General features: G+C 32.9%; 1 protein-coding gene across 6 annotated transcripts in view; it reads left to right on the forward strand.

Annotated features, from left to right (window-relative positions):
* The window catches only part of GABPA (GA binding protein transcription factor subunit alpha), a 53,057-nt gene that overhangs the window by 10,924 nt on the left and 25,625 nt on the right, over positions 1-16,508 (forward strand). For all 6 annotated transcript variants that reach the window (XM_074213923.1, XM_074213920.1, XM_074213924.1 and 3 more), the window contains one exon: positions 5,271-5,415. In XM_074213923.1, coding sequence (XP_074070024.1) covers positions 5,271-5,415 — 145 coding nt within the window. The remainder of the gene's footprint in view (positions 1-5,270; positions 5,416-16,508) is intronic.

Here is a 16,508-nt window from a genome sequence, read left to right on the forward strand (position 1 = left end):
AGTTTACAAAAGGATGAAAATTATCTTTGCATGTAACTGGGAAAAAAATTTTAAAAGTGCTTCCTACATAGAGGTAGTCAAATTCTTGCCCCAACAAGACTCCTGAGTGCAGTCCAAACTAGATCAAATTGCAGTTGGAAAATGTTTAAAAGAATAAAAATAAAATATTTCATATATAAAGTTTAAAAAAAGGCTAGTGCATAAACAAGAGTAAAGTGTAAGAAGACTGGAAAGAGGATCAGGTTATGAAGAGTTTAAATGTCAAAAAGAAAAGTTTATATTGGATCCCAGAAGAAATAGGGAGTCACCAGAGTTCGTTCATGATGGGAACATAGACCTATGCTTTCAAAAAAATGATCTTGCTAAAGTTGAATAGATAGTTGAGAGGAGAGATGAGACCAGTAAGAAGACTATTACAGAAGTCCAGGTGAGAGTTAATGAGAGGGGCAGCTAGGTGGCACAGTGGTTAGAGCACCAGCCCTGGAGTCAGGAGAACCTGAGTTCAAATTTGGCCTCAGATACTTAATAATTACCTAGCTGTGTGGCCTTAAGAAAGTCACTTAACCCCATTTGCCTTGCCAAAAAAAAAAAAAGTTGAGAGCCTGGAAAAAAGGTGGTAGTTATGTTCACAAAGAGAAGGGAACATATATGAGAGATGTTGTAAAGGAATTTAGACAAAATTTGGCAATGGATTGAATATGAAGGTAAAATGAAAATGAAGAGTCAAGAATCAAATTGAGATCTTGAGTCCAAGCTATTGGGAGGATGAAGTTTTCTCCAGTAGTATTGAAATACTTCAGAAAAGAGAGGTGGTGGTGGTGGTGTTGGGAAGTATTGGGTTGTGTTTTAGACATGTTGAGTTTCAGCTGTCTATGAGATATTGAATTTGAGGTGGACAAGAGGCATTTAGGGATGTTAAACTTGAAATCAGGTGAAAGATTGACCTATACAGCTAAACTAGGTTGAAGGTAACTTGATGGGTCTCAAACCTGTCTGTGAGTTAGGTAGGTGTGAAGCTTATGAAGACTTCCCTGGAAAACTTGTTGCAAGGACCATGAAGGTGCTGCAGAATGATTAGATGTTGGTCAGGTATTGAAGACACCGAGGTTATCCACTGTGTCTTGGGCCTGTCTTAACTTTTGTGCTGCTACTGATCTTGGATGACTCTAGAAAAGAGTGAGACTGATGACTTTGAGCAATTCTTGCCTCACTTAAATTCAGTTCATATCCAAGTTGGGCATCACTATGATATCATTGATCCTCTTTGAAAACATGTACAGCTGGGAATATTAAAGAGATTGACAGTTGGACCACATGAGATGTAGAGAGCTGGTCCATATCACCCAACAAAAACCCCTCAAGGGGCAGAATTCAATACCCATTCAGGAATTGAATGCAATCCACGTTACCTATGAACACAGTAATAAATGTGTTAAGGGGCTCACTTATGGGCATGTTTAACATACTGATATAGAGCAAATAGAAAAGAGGTCTCCCTGGACAGAACCTTGGGGAATACCCACAATTAGTAGGAAGAGTACTGGGAAGAATCAGCAAAGGAGATTTGAGTAGGAAGTGTTGGACAGATAGGAGGAGAACCAGAAATCATTATCATGAAAACCTAGAGAAGAAAAGAGTATTCAAGAGGAGAAGGTAATTAACAGGGACAAAGACTACAGAGAGGTTGGGTTTGGGGGGTAACAATTAGTATTAAGAAAAGTAACATTGGAGAAAAGAGTTTTATTTGAATGAAGAGACTGGAAACCAGATTGCAAAGGGTTGGGGGTGAGGAAGAGGAGAAATGGATATGACCATAGCTATATTTCTTAAGGATGTTAACCAGGAAGGTAAGGAGACTGAATGATAAATAGAACCATAGGATCAAAAGAATTTAGATAATGGGATTATTCATAAGCAATAGGGAAGGAATTGGTAGGTAGAGACAGAAGATTAGAAAAAAGTAGGAATGACATTAGGACAACCTGGAGAAAATGACAAGGTTTGGGATCAAGGAGTTAGCCTTGCCACAGGACCAACTCTTCATATAAGGATATGGTATAGAAAAAGAAGAAGCAAAGGAAGATTCTTGTGTTGAGATGTAAATGTAGAGCTCTTTGGCAAATAGGATAATGTGTGTGTAAGTGTTTTCTATGAGTCAAAGTTCTGGCTGTAAGAATTGGATTGGGGTCGGGAACATAGAAAAATTAAGGTTTGGAACAAATACTTTGGATAGATAGTAAGATAGTAAATCAGTTAGGGAGAATGTTTGCCTTTTGTAGTGATTGCCCAGTTCAATAGTTAATATAAATTTGTAATGGATTTATTGTATATGATTTTGTGATTTCCTCCAACCATTCAAAAACATATGACTAGTCCCACATCAAGTAATATTTTTTGAATTCAATATTATTTACTATCTGAATCACCATTTGACATTTACTTTGTGAAAACACTGATAATATCTATGCATCTTTATTTAAATTTCCTTAAGTATGTGTTAATACATTCTTAATTTAGAACTAGAAGGTACCTTGGAGGTCATCTAGTCCAATTGCCTCATGTTATAGATAAGAAAATGGGCAATGTTGTATATATTAAAACCAATTACTCTGGTTTTTCCCATCAGCTACACCTTTTTGAACTGGACTCCATCACGGCCCCAGGAAACCTTAGCATCAAGAAACTCCTCATCTTTCACTACCTACAGGGATTAAATGCAAAAGAGAAATAGCCATATCTCTGCATAGAAAATATGAGCAAAATAAGGAAAATGGATAAATTAGCTACTCTATTTAGTGAACACAGAATCTTGACTAGTGTTCATTTTAAAAGGTGGTTGTTGTCCCTCTTATTAATTATGTTCCTTGGAGCAGCTGGGTGGTGCAATGGATAGAGCACCAACCCTGGAGTTAGGAGGACCTGAGTTCAGGTCCATCCTCAGACATTTAATAATTATCTAGCCATGTAACCTTAAGCATGTCACTTAACCTCATTATCTTGCAAAAAAAAAAAACCAAAAATATAATTGTCTCCCTTTTTCATTTTATAATAAATTTCTATAATCAAGAATTTTTGTAAACCTGTATCAAATTAATTGGTATTGGATAAATCATAATCAAAAGGCACTGGTCTATAAAGGGGTTCTGCCTTAATTGACTGAAAGGAGGTTATGTCAGTGATTTTATATTGATTAATGTGATTTATATAATGAAGTTAATAAGTTTCTAGAGCTGCCTTTTCATAGGCAGGTTCTAGGCCTGGGAAAACATGAAAACAAAGTAACAGAAGTTACCCATCAATCATGACAAGTCCTTCCCTGAATTTGTTTGCTTATGTTAAATGAAGGTTATCAGGTTAACTTGTACTGTATTGTAATCCCCAAATTATACGATCAACCCAACTGTTTCCATAGGTCACATGAATGGTCACATGTGATATATTTGTTATATTGTCCTGTATGGGAATCTTGTCCTGTGAAGAACACTGAAGTCCCAAATGATTGTTCTATGATCTACCTGCCCACTTTTAATGATATTTAATATTGATCCACAACAGCAAAGTGGAACCCCAGGTATTGGAGTAATTCCATTATTTACAAATTGGTTCCTTACTAAAAAAAAAAAAAAAGTAAGATGTACTGTCACTCTGTCTCTGACCTGCTTTGTCAGGACCTGTTAGAGATGCTGTAAAAACTTGGTTAACACTACTATGGAGATGGGGAGGGAAATAAGAGTGGTAGAAAAATGTGGAATTCAAAAACTTAGAAAGGAATTTTGAAAACTGTTTTTGTGTGTATATTTGGAAAAAATGTTTTAATGACAATGAAAAAAAGAAATAGGTGTTCAATTTTTCAATGAATAAAGAATGGTGATTTTCAGGAGAGAGTGAATCTGAATAGGGGATTCACTGTTGATATACATTTTTAATTAGAAAAATATGCATTTGGGTGTGGCCATTAAATTTTTTTATCCATGAGTAGCCATCTAGAAGAAAAACTTATCTAACTAGTCAGAAAATTTATTGGCACTTTGGTACTTAAAGCACAGTTATAGTTAATGTTTCTGTTATTAGAATGGACTACAAAATTTTAAAGTGTTTTCTGAATTACCTTGTACTTTGCATTTTTATTGAGTTTTTTGGTATTTTAATTTGAAATCTGTTTCAAGTAAGCAAATATTGTTTAAATAATTAGCTAGCATTTGTTAAGCACAGACTTTAAAAGGACTAATGCCAAGTAACTGTTAACATAAAAATGTAAAATGATCATTAGATTCCAAAGGTATACAAATAAGTGTTATATACACAAATATGATAGAAGATAGAATGTGAAACTGGAACTGAAGAAATGCAGAAAAAGTACTCCAAGAACATTTGAAGAGAGATCATTTTTAAACCAGGAATGGAATTATGGAAGGGAGTCTTCATAGGCTTCTAAATAAATGCCTATGCTAGAACCTCCTTTTCACAGGCAGGTTCTGGGTCTGTGAGATAATTTAATTTTGTGGTGTTTTCATATTTTGCTTTATTTAGCTTTTCCAGTGGTATTTGTTTATAGATAATACATTTAGAGGTAATCTCCTGATCTCTCTATTTTATAAATTAGAAACTTGAGGCCCATGTATTTTGCCTTACATTGCAAAATAGTATTAGGGAAATAATCATGAGGTTTGCCTAGAAGACAGTGGGTGGGAGGGGATACCATAGGAAGTTTAAAGGCTAATTGTTGACTTTGATAGCCTAAGGGCATTTATGTTCAAGGGAAATCACTAAAATTTTTAGGCAGAGCATTATAGTAAGACTTGTATTTTCACAGTTCTCTGAAGGGTTTTAGAAAGGGGAGAAACTAAAGGCAAAGAAGATCAATTAACAAATTTTCTATTGATAAGTGATGAGTACCTCAATGAAAGTGGTAACCCTGTGAGTAAAAAGGAGTTACTGGTAACTTGTGTGTTAATAGTGTACTTTACCACAGTTCTCTGTTCTTTGACTTTGTTAAATATATTTACTGTGTTCATTTTTCTAGAATTTCATGTTTTTAGTGATAGTTTATTTAGTAAATTGATGATAATTGACGATCATACAGGTTTTTACTTTGTGTGTGTTTGAATGTTCTGCAAGAGGTAGGTAGGCACAGATATTTGTATTGGTAATTTGGGAATATTTTTATATGTCTTAAACATTGCTGAGTTATATAAGTAAGTTAATTTTCTTTAAAGCTATATTCTCAAAGAAGAATTCAATTGTTAATCTTTGTATCCTTTGATATTTAGCATTGTAGAACAGACCTACACTCCTGCAGAATGTGTGAGTCAGGCCATAGACATCAATGAACCAATAGGGAATCTTAAGAAACTACTGGAACCAAGACTTCAGTGTTCATTGGATGCACATGAAATTTGCTTGCAAGATATTCAGGTAAAGTAATAAAATATGGAGTTATGTTTGTCAACATTTCAATTTTACCTAGAATATGTAAATTTAATTTTTTATTTGTGATGAATGTGATCTTTTTAGTTATTTTTTCTTCTGATATGATTGAATTATTTAGTAAACACAGATGCAGTCCTGTTAAGGATATTAGCAGATATTAATTTTTCCCTAACAAATGGCTTTCAATTTCAATTTCAAAGTGTAGGAAGACCATTTAACTTAACTTACACGCACTGAAAAAAATACAAGAACATAATGATATTTAGGAGACACAGATAAAGATAGTGTTAATACCACCATGTTCATTTGTTTACTTTTGAAAAATGCTTAATATATTAGCTTCACAGTCCTATAAGGAATCCTCTTTCTATTTGTTTATGGAAACATAACTGTCAATTTCTTAATACCAAAAAAAAAATCTCCCCCCCCCTTCTAAATGTATTGGACTAAGAGTAACAAGATCTAGTTCTAATCTAGACATTATCAGTATACAGGTAGCTTTGTGACTATGCCGAGTCATTTAATCTCTCAGTGTTCCAATTTTATCATCATTTAGAATTTCATTTAAAAGGATTTCACCTGCAGTGAAAATATAACAAATCATCTTTGAAATTGTTTCATAATCATAGCATTATTTTCAGAAAGAAAAATATTTGAATCCTTTTTAAGCAACAACCTATATAAGATTAAAGTTAGCTAAATGATTTTCCTTAAGGACCTTTAAACATGGTTACTAGAATTGATCGCTATCTTTTCTGAGAGTATGTCTAGCTCTGTCACATTATTATTATTCAGGAGAAATTTATCCTTTATGAAAAAGATCTTGGTATAATGGAGAGCTGCCTTGAGACTCAAGAAGACCTGGTTTGGTGGAACAGACAATTCATAATTTAACTAGGTGCTTCAGTTATTTGAAAATAATTATGCATGAATTGTACTCTCTTGTTAGTATGTTTAGTAATTAGATGCAAGCCTTAAAAAAAAAGATAAACTTCTTAAAAGATATGAAATTCATGAAATTTTAGGAAAAAGTACTTTGACTTCTGATCCTCCGTAAAATATGGATATGGCAATGTGACTTCCCTTAGTGTACAGGTTGCTGCAGTATGCTTTCAAAATTCCTTAATTAAACATTATTTAGAAAGCCCTAAAGAAAAGGATGCTTAGAAAAATTATCTTACCCACAGCTGTGACTAAGACATTTAAATGAAATTTGGGTTTTTTAATTTTTAATGAAGCTATTTTAGAAGTTACTGGAGCAGGATAGTGGAGTAAGATGTTATAAGAAATCCCATTTCAACTTTATCACTTCAAAAACAACAACACATATGCCAAATGAAGCAAGAGAAATACTTGCATTAAAAATTGCCTCACAAAAAACAAAATTGATGAATGGAGGAAATAAGGAACAAAAATGTCTACACCATGAAAATAGATGTTAAAGAATACAACGTACCCAGGAAAAGACACTGGATGGAAACCCAGGACAGAAGAAGAATGGGGTTTAAGGGCATATAGAAAGAGAGAAATGGGGAATAGCTTCAGAAATGAAACTGGATCCATCAGAAATGATTTCACTCTTATGTAATAAAGTCAGGAAATAATAATGATAATAGTAATAACTAGCATTTATAGCATTGTAAGGTTTGCAAAACACTTTACAAATATCTCTTATAATCCTTAATGCAGTAGGTACTATTATTATTTCTATGTTACAGTTGAGGAAACTGAGGCTAAAAGGATTTAAGTGACTTGTCGAGGTTCATATAACTAAGTGTTTACAGTAGGATTTAGATTCAGGTCTTCCTAACTGTTAAGACCAGGACTCAGTAAGTTAGTTTTTTACAAAGCAGTGGGGTCACACAGCTAGGTAATTATTATTATTATGTGTCTGAGGTCAAATTTGAACTCAGGCCCTCCTGACTTCAGGGCCTGTGCTCTATCCAGTGCGCCACCTAGTTGCCCCAGGACTCAGTAGGTCAGATGCAGAATGTACTAATAGATTAGAGAGCTGTCCTTAAAGTCCAGAAGATTTGAGTTAGAATCTTGATTCTTACTATACTTCCTCAATGAAAGTGGACAAGTCACTTAATTTCTCAGTAGATAGCAGGCCCAATTAGAAAAGAAATAGAGGAGATTCTGCTATGTGAATACAGAGAATTTAAATCATTTGAAGAAGAAACCATAGAAAAAGAACGAAACTGAATATCTCTACATAACTATGAGAAAATCTTACTAAAATGGTGGCTTGGTAATAGATTTGCCCTAGTTGTAAAACTAAAGTGGAAGAGCAAAAAAAAAAAAAAGGTATCAAAACAAATGGAAGAAAATTTGAAAATTCTATGAAGGGTACATAATTTGATAGAATTGGTCTCTAAGGAAAAAAAAATAAACCAAGGTAGAACCATACCTTTTGAGTTGAAATGATGTAGAGATTATGTAATCCAACAATTCTCAAAATTTGGGACTGATCCCCTTTTATACTTTTTATTTTCATAAATTCTTAGTCATTTTAAATTTAATACAAAACGAGAAAAGGAAAAAAATGTTTCCTCATACACAGAATATAGGTGAGGATTCAGTATAAAAAATAAATTTCCATTTCAAGAAAATTTGTATAATAAATACTATATATGTTTTCAAAGCTTCATAGCGTTTCTTTGCTGCTTTCTAGGTCTTCTTTTGTTCTATATTATGCACTTTTTACTTTTTTCCCCCTCTCTCCCTTTTACATTTTTAATAATTATTCAGAACCCCCAAGAACTTTTATTTATTATCTATTTACCATGATAGAAATTAGACTTGATAAAATTCTAAATATTCATTTAAAAAAATAAATTCATAGTATGTAACATGATTGATATTTTATGAAAAATAATTATATTTTCCAAAATAAAAAATATTCATGAGAAAAATAGCATTGTGTTACATTTTTACAAATCTCTTTAATATCTTCCTTTTAGGAAACATCTGGATTGTTATAATTCTATCTGCATCAATCTATTTTGTTATATTGTTTAAGTATGTGAAGAAAATCTAACCTCAAATATAAAAAGAGCTGGAAAAGTGAGGAATGCTTTAATAGTTCTTAAAATTTTAGATATTTTTCTTTGACACCACACCAAAACTCAATAAGTGGTAATTTCTTAGAATAGTTGTAATGTGGAATCCAAAACCACATCAGTAATTTTTATATTCTGTTAGTCTATCTTGCATTTTAAATATACCTTTTACTCATTCATGATTTTGTAATCTTATGCATTTGGAAAATCCTGGTTTGCAGAGTTATTCGAATCTTCAAAATGTGGTCACATTTGATAATTTGTTTAAAAAAATTAGTGAATACCATTACCATATCATAAGTCTTTTAATATGGAAAAACTGGCAAGCTCATCAAGGTAAATATACATTCTCCAAAATTTTGATTTTTGCTTAAAACAATCTAATTTTGTCATTGGCTACAAATATTGTTATTTGTTTTTCTTGACATAAAAAACTCACTTTGTTCATTTTTGAAAATATATTTCCAGGTAGCCAAGTCTGAATTCCTGCAGCTTGTAATTTTTTCCCAAGTAAAAATGGTTAAAATAAAAAAAAAATGTGACTAGTTCAACTCTTAACTCAAATGGGTGCACAAGTGCTTTTCCTCAAGACCAGCATGTTTTTTAGATATGCAATCTAATTGTTTTTTATGTACTTCCCATTTCATCATAGAAAATATTAAAAAGACTTGCTTAGGGGTTGACATTTAATAAAATGAACAATTCTTATGGCTAAATAAGGAACATTCTTAAATGAAACTGCTTTTTTCCTTTTGCAAGTGAATGGTAGTGAAGAATACAGTGACTTCTAGTACATTTTGGTGCTTCTGCCTTAATTTATGTAGAGGTGCCAGCAGTTTTATCCACCACTGTTTTTCTACCATCAAGACAAAACTCAACATAGTTGTTCAAGATAAACCATGAGATTCAAAAATTATTCAGCACCTTAAATATCCTCCTTTTTCCTTACCCACACCTTTTGTTTGCTGCCAAATATTTATGTAAAAGGTCTTCTGTAATTGATGCTGAAATTGGATAAAAACAAGCAAATCAATAAGTCCGGTTATACCTGTAGATTTGTCAAAGACAAAAGTGCAATTCTCAGATCAAGTGATTAGCCTTCATGTTTGTGATCAGTCATACAGCCTCTGAAAAATTTGAGGATTCCTTTGTGAGAGAATGAGTGTGATAAAGACTAATAAAATATGAAAATAGTTTTGATCTCACAATCCACTCAAAAGGTTCTTAGGAACAACCAGGGTTATTTCCAGACCTTACTTTGAGAACCATTAGTCTAATCCAGTCCTCCTTTTTTTTTTTTAAATGAGGAATTTTCTTTTAGAAAAAAATCATTTGTCCAAGGTCACACAGTTAAGTAGTAGAGCTGGGTTCAAATTCAGGTTCTCTGATTTCTAATCATATTCTTATAACACCATACCATACCATATTTCAAGAAGTTATTCTGGAATGTATCCTTGAATTCTTGCCAGCAAGGTCCAGAATGCTGATTTGACAAAAATCCACAGGATACCAACAGAATTGATTCCTAAATTCATAAATAAAATCCTAAATTAATTTCAGTGATGAAGAATGAGGATCCAAACATCCAGAATAAAACATCACATGTAAAAAATAAAAATCTAACTGCAGCATTTCTAATTCAGGACTTGAAAAGTCAAGAGCTGGAGTGATAATAAGCAAGGAAATCAGGCTTCATCTCAAAGTTATGTGTCCCACAAAACTGGACATTACTTTTTTTTGAAACTTTTAATTGATAACTTTTGGTTTTATATCACATTAATTCATCAAAATGAGTCTTCCATTATCCTTTCCCTTAGAAAAAGATTTGGAAAAGAAGGAAGTAATTCAGTCAAACTCAAATTAACCTAATCTGATCATGCATGTAGTATTACACACCATAGTATACTATCTCTGCAAGGAAAAAGGAGAGGTCCATTTTCTAACCTCTTTTCAAGTGTTCAGTTTCTTTTTTTGCTATTCTATATGTTTATGTTGTAGTCATTGTGCATATTTTTCCTAGTTCTAGTTGTTTCATTCTTTCTCAGTTTATATAAATCTTTCCATGCTTAGAATTATGGCTCTAGAGGTGCAGTGGATAGACCCCCAACCTCAGAGTCAGGAGGATCTGAGTTTAAATTTGTCCTCAGATGCTTGATACCAAGTCACTTAGACTCTTTCCCTTGCAAAAATCAAAGAAAAAGAAAAGAATTTTAGAACTGAAAAGTACTTTAGGAGTCCATCTCTAAACAAATGGTGTCCCTACTGGATTATTTTACTTAACCTTTTAGAAAAGAGAAGTAAATCTTTCTTAGGATATAGATTCAGCATTGTCAAACCTATAATTTTTGAGGGTAGATAAAGATCTCAGCATCTAGCATCTAAGTGGCTCAGTGTGTAGAGTACAGATGCAGGAAGTCTTGAGTTAAAATTCAACCTCATTCTAGGCAAGTCTCATTTTTCATTTCCTCACATGTAAATTGGAGATAACAGCTAGATGAATGTCTGTGTGTGTGTATATCACTCCCCCCATAAACTCAGAGCAATTAAGGGATTGCCCTAGAAGCTTCTTATATTATCCTGTAGTATTCATATTAGGAAATTCCTATAGCATCATAATTTCACATACTAAACTTGATTTGACCATTCCCCAGTTAATGAGTACTTGATTTCCAGGCAAGTACCTAAAAGGTGACACTCCTTAATGTTCTTTCTGGGGGAAAATATCTGGATACTTAAGTCCCTTTAAAAGCATAATTCCAAATTACTTCAGAATGTTGGATAATTACATAGGAGAGAGAGAGGTGTAATGTGAACCATAGATATCACAGATAAAGATCAAACAGATATGGAAATGAAAGGGAAAGGAAACAGCACTTTTATGTGGTACTAGAAGGGAATGTAAGTCAAAAGTTACTTATGTATAGGTGCAAAAAAAAGATAAAATTTGATACTAGTGAAATAAGATAAATTGTTCTCTTTAATGATAAAATTTTATAAGGCATGGCTATGAAGAAACAACATTTATAACCTTAGATGTAAACAGATATAAATTCTCTATTAAACTGGGGATTTTTTTTTGATCCTTCATTCACAAGATCATGACATCAGGGAGGTGAAGCTATGACAAGCATGTGAATTGGATTTTAGTGAGGGGGTGCTATGCTAAGTTACCAATCTCACTTTCTCCTCCAGCGCCATCTGGGTCCAGTGGCCAGATATGAATCAGGACTTGACTAGGGTCATACAGCTAGTTAGTGGCAAATGTCTGAGGTTGGATTTGATTTTCTGTCCTCTTGACTCCAAGGCCAGTGCTCTATCCTTTATGCCACCTAGCAACCTGAAAAGGATTACAAAGTGGACTTTTAAAATTTCCTTTTGGAAAAAACAAAGCCATTAAGATACAGATTCAACATCAGATTTTGCAATGCAGTATATATATCTCAGCCAATTCCAACAAATCAGGACTCATAATCATTATAGTAGATTAAATTGAATTGAAAGTAATAAGAATTGAGACACAAGCAGGAAAAGTATATCTTTTAAAAATACTCTAATTTGAGTATTAAATACACATCAAATTTCATAGTAACTATATAAAGAAAGAATTATATGAAATTTAAAAAAAAGGTCAGGAGGGCAATAGTAGGAAGTAACAATTTGACCCATCAGAACAAATTTTAAAAAGCTACAGAATGCTGATAAACTAATATTGAAAATTTATATTAGGCTATGTACATGCATATTTATATTGTTAGGAAAAATTTAAATATATCTTTTGTAAACCTTTTCACAAGAAAATAATCATGAGTGGAGAAAACAGATGCAAACCTACATTTAAGGAAATGCTCAAAAATTATTTGTCAAATAATTGGTCATAGACCAAGACATAGAGAAATTTTTAAAGGTAGAACAGCTATGTGGTGCAGTGGATAGAACACCGGCCCTAAAGTCAGAAGGACCCGAGTTCAAATCCAACCTCAGACACTTAACAATTACTAAGCTGACTTGGGCAAGTCACTTAACCCTACCATTGCCTTGCAAAAAAAAATAAAGGTAAAATAATAATCCACATTTCAATTTATGGGATATAACTAAAACTATCAAAATGTATTCCCCTAATTATGTTAATGAGACATTGAGTTGAGCATGTCTTTTTAAAAAAATTAGAAAAAGTAATAAACTTAAACCAAGGAAAAAATAAGAATATAAATATTAGCCATGAAATAAACATTGATTTTAAAAAATAAAAACCTGTAAACTTACAAAATATTAGCTAAGTTTAGATGTTTTTAAACAGCAAAACTACTAAAATGCAAAGGGGGAAGAAGGTATTAAAATCAATGGAAAGGAAATAGAATAAATTATCTGAAAATATATATATATTTACATGTAATAAATGAAAATTTGAATGAACTATCACAGAAAAAGGTGATCTAATGAAGCCATTAAAAAAATTGACTATAAAACATCCTTGAAAACAATAACAAAACATCCTAGTATCAGATTCATGAGGAAATTTTTGAAAAATTTAAGTTACTATGCCCTATATAGAAATTAATGTTAAATATGTATTAGAGTGCTATGTCTATTTGCCTATATAAGACAAATGTGTTCTAACAACTAATAGAGGGATATGGCAGAGATAAGAGAACTAGTGATCAGTATAACTAAAGAACTTGATGCAAAAATAGTAAATAAAAAACCAGTAGTAAATCCTAAAAATTATTTATTGTAATCATGTTGAATTTTTAGAGGAACAAGATGAGAATATTAAATATTATCAATAACAAAGAAATTTAAACTAAATGGTTACTTTAATAGAAATGTAGCAAGTTGTTTTATTTTTTAAAAAACCATACTTAAAAAGCAAAGTTTTTCCTTTAATTTGTTTATCTGAGCCTAAAAACAAATATTATTTATAATGGAAAAACACTAAAAACTTTACTACTAAGAACAGAGATGAATCAAGAATGCTTTCTGGGGGTGGCTAGGTGGCACAGTGGATAGAGCACCAGCCCTGGAGTTAGGAGTACCTGAGTTCAAATAAGGCCTCAGACACTTCATAATTACCTGTATGGCCTTGGCCAAGCCACTTAACCCCATTGCCTTGCAAATACTAAAAAAACAAAAAGTTTTCTTGCATCATCATTATTATTATTTTATGAACTTTTAGGAATACTAGTTACAGCAGTAAAACAAGTAAAAAGAAAGAGAAATGGTAAAGCAGAAGCTAAAATACTTTGTGGACAAAATTATTTTCTAGAAAATCCCCCCCCCCAAAAAAAAAGCCACAAAAAATTAGTGACAATAACTTCAGTAAAACAAAGCAACACAGTCAGCTTTACTCTGTATCATAATAACCAATGAAATTGATAGGCAATAGCTGTATATGTCATTTAAAACAATGACAGTTTATTAAATAATCTGGAAATTAGTCCAGTGACATCACATGGAACTTTTAAAAATACTAAACAATTTTTATGGAAATGAAGAATTAAATATGAAGACATTCAGTTCTCATGGTTGGGTTATGCTAATGTAGATGAAAGTACTACCCTAATATATCTAATGATACATAATTACAATATAATCATAAAACAACAGTATTCAAACACAAGAACAAGAGGTAAGAAATATGAAGGAAAACAATAACTTCCTAAAATTATATGACTGGGCATGGTAATGCACTCATAGGAGAACCATTTGCATATAATAATCTAATGTTCAGTAAGTCAAAAAACACAATTACTGGCAAGATCCTCATTCACCAGAATCTTTATAGAAAACTGGCAATTTCATAGAAAAATCTGGATATAGTCATGCATATTACACCATATATCACAAATTTTAAATGATCAGTAATCTAAACATAAAACATCACTGATGTTTTACATCTGAGATTTTACAATCTGGGATTGTCAGCAATACAGCATACACTAATGCAAATTGTAGCATCAGAGCAATTCAGAGTGTTCTAAGGATACAAATAGGCAGTTGTCTAAAGAAAAAATAAGCCAACAACTATGTATTACAAAGTCTCTTTTATTTTTGCAGTGTCAGTGGAATTTAATGACCTGCTAAAGATACCAAGTAACAAAGTCTCATTTAATCTTCACAGCTCTGTGAGGTAGAAGCTGATATTTCTCTCCCCCCCCCCCCAGTTTTACAGTTGAGGAAATGGGGCCCAAAGAACTACGTTAAATGTCTAAGTCTAGATTCCTGCTTCCAGATCCAGCATTATCTACTGTGCCATCTAGCTGTCTCTAGGCACCCAAAGACATCTATGATGTAATTGTCCTTCCCTCTCTCACTAAGATTCTCCTCAGGTTAGGTTAGACATTCCTAATGGGGGTTCCGTTCATTAATAGGCATTTACATTAAAACAAAGCTGACATTACTTTAGTAACTATCAATTTGTAAGTAGAATATGAAGATGGAGTTGTGGAAATACTGGCATCTTTAATACTAAGAGTTTTGAATGACTTTGTTCTTTTAGAAAAGTATTATAGAATATCACTGTTTACAAGATTGAAAAACTAGAAATACCATATCTCATATTTAGGTTAAATTTTGGAATGTGAATATAATGGAATAATGTTGTGAAATAAATTACTAAGATGAAAAGTTGAACAGAATAACCAGATCTCAGTACTGAAAGGCCTCAGAAATCAATTGTTCTAACTCAGACCTAAATGAGAACCTACTCAAAAGTTACTGACACCTGATAACCCAGCTCAGTGAAGGGGAACCCACTACTTTTGTTGGAAACTTTGTCTTTATTCAGAATATAGTTGTATGCAGTGGACAGGGTGAGGCAAGTTAGGTGACACAGTGGACAGAGCACTGGTTTTGGAGTCAGGAGGATGAGAGATCAAATCCAGCCTCAGATACTTGACACTAGCTAGCTGTGGGACCTTGGACAAGTCACTTGACCTGATTGCCTCATATCCAGAGTCATCTCCAGTCATCCTGATCCATATCTGCCTGCTAGACCCAGATGACTCTGGAGGAGAAAATGAGGCTGGTGACTTAGCACAGCACTCCCTCACTCAAATCCAATTAATGTTACTGTACTAGCAACCCTTCCCTGATATCATGATCTTCTTTGAGAAGGAAGGCAAATATCATCATCGTCATCATCAGCATGTGGATAGGGTGCCAGACTTCAAGTCAAGAAGACTAGAATTCAAGCCCTCCCTCAGATACTGACTTATCTTGCATATAGATATAAATATAGATTAGATAGATAGATAGATCGATAGATCGATCGATCGATCTTGTTTGTGAGAGGGATTGGAATAACCATTTATATAAGACCCACTAAGGCCAAGCACTGTGCTTAGTTCATTTGATTATCACAACTCTGGGGGTTTAGTGCCTCTTCCTCTTGCCTTGGAATTATCTTAACCCTTTTATAGAGCAAAAAACAGTACCTACATATCACAACATATACAACATTAGTCCTTCGTAGTTCTCATTACCAAAAGGGAGGAGCTCTAGAGGGCCATAATTTGTCTTTCATTTAAGAGTTTAGGATTATTCATATATATATATATATATATAGGGAATGGCTCAAAGAAAGGAGACTTGAATAAACAAGACCAATTTAGAAGCTATTTCAGTAGTTCTTGTAAGGTGAAGGATTAGGGTAGTGACAGTGAACTGAGAGAAGGGACTGGATTAAAAAAAATTGGGGAAAGAGAACAGGTCATGCTGTAAGCTCCTTGGATAAATATAGTATTGAGGAGAGCAAATAGTTTATGCCTTCAGTAGAAGTGTATATTTGCATTCTACATCACAATTATAGATTTTGAGAGCTGTATGAGATATCCAGAGTTGACAATGTGGGCAAATGTGGGTTGATTTTTGTTTCTTTTTTCCCTTGATTGGGAACTATCAGGACATATTTGTAGTCAGTGGGAAAAAACAGTATAAAGAGAAAAAAGAGGGGTTAATCACTTTGATATGCAATGATTGTTATGCTGGAAAATGTGGTGAGACCATAACTACTACTCG

The sequence above is a fragment of the Macrotis lagotis genome, chromosome 1, assembly GCF_037893015.1.
Source record: "Macrotis lagotis isolate mMagLag1 chromosome 1, bilby.v1.9.chrom.fasta, whole genome shotgun sequence".
Lineage (NCBI taxonomy): Eukaryota > Metazoa > Chordata > Mammalia > Peramelemorphia > Peramelidae > Macrotis > Macrotis lagotis.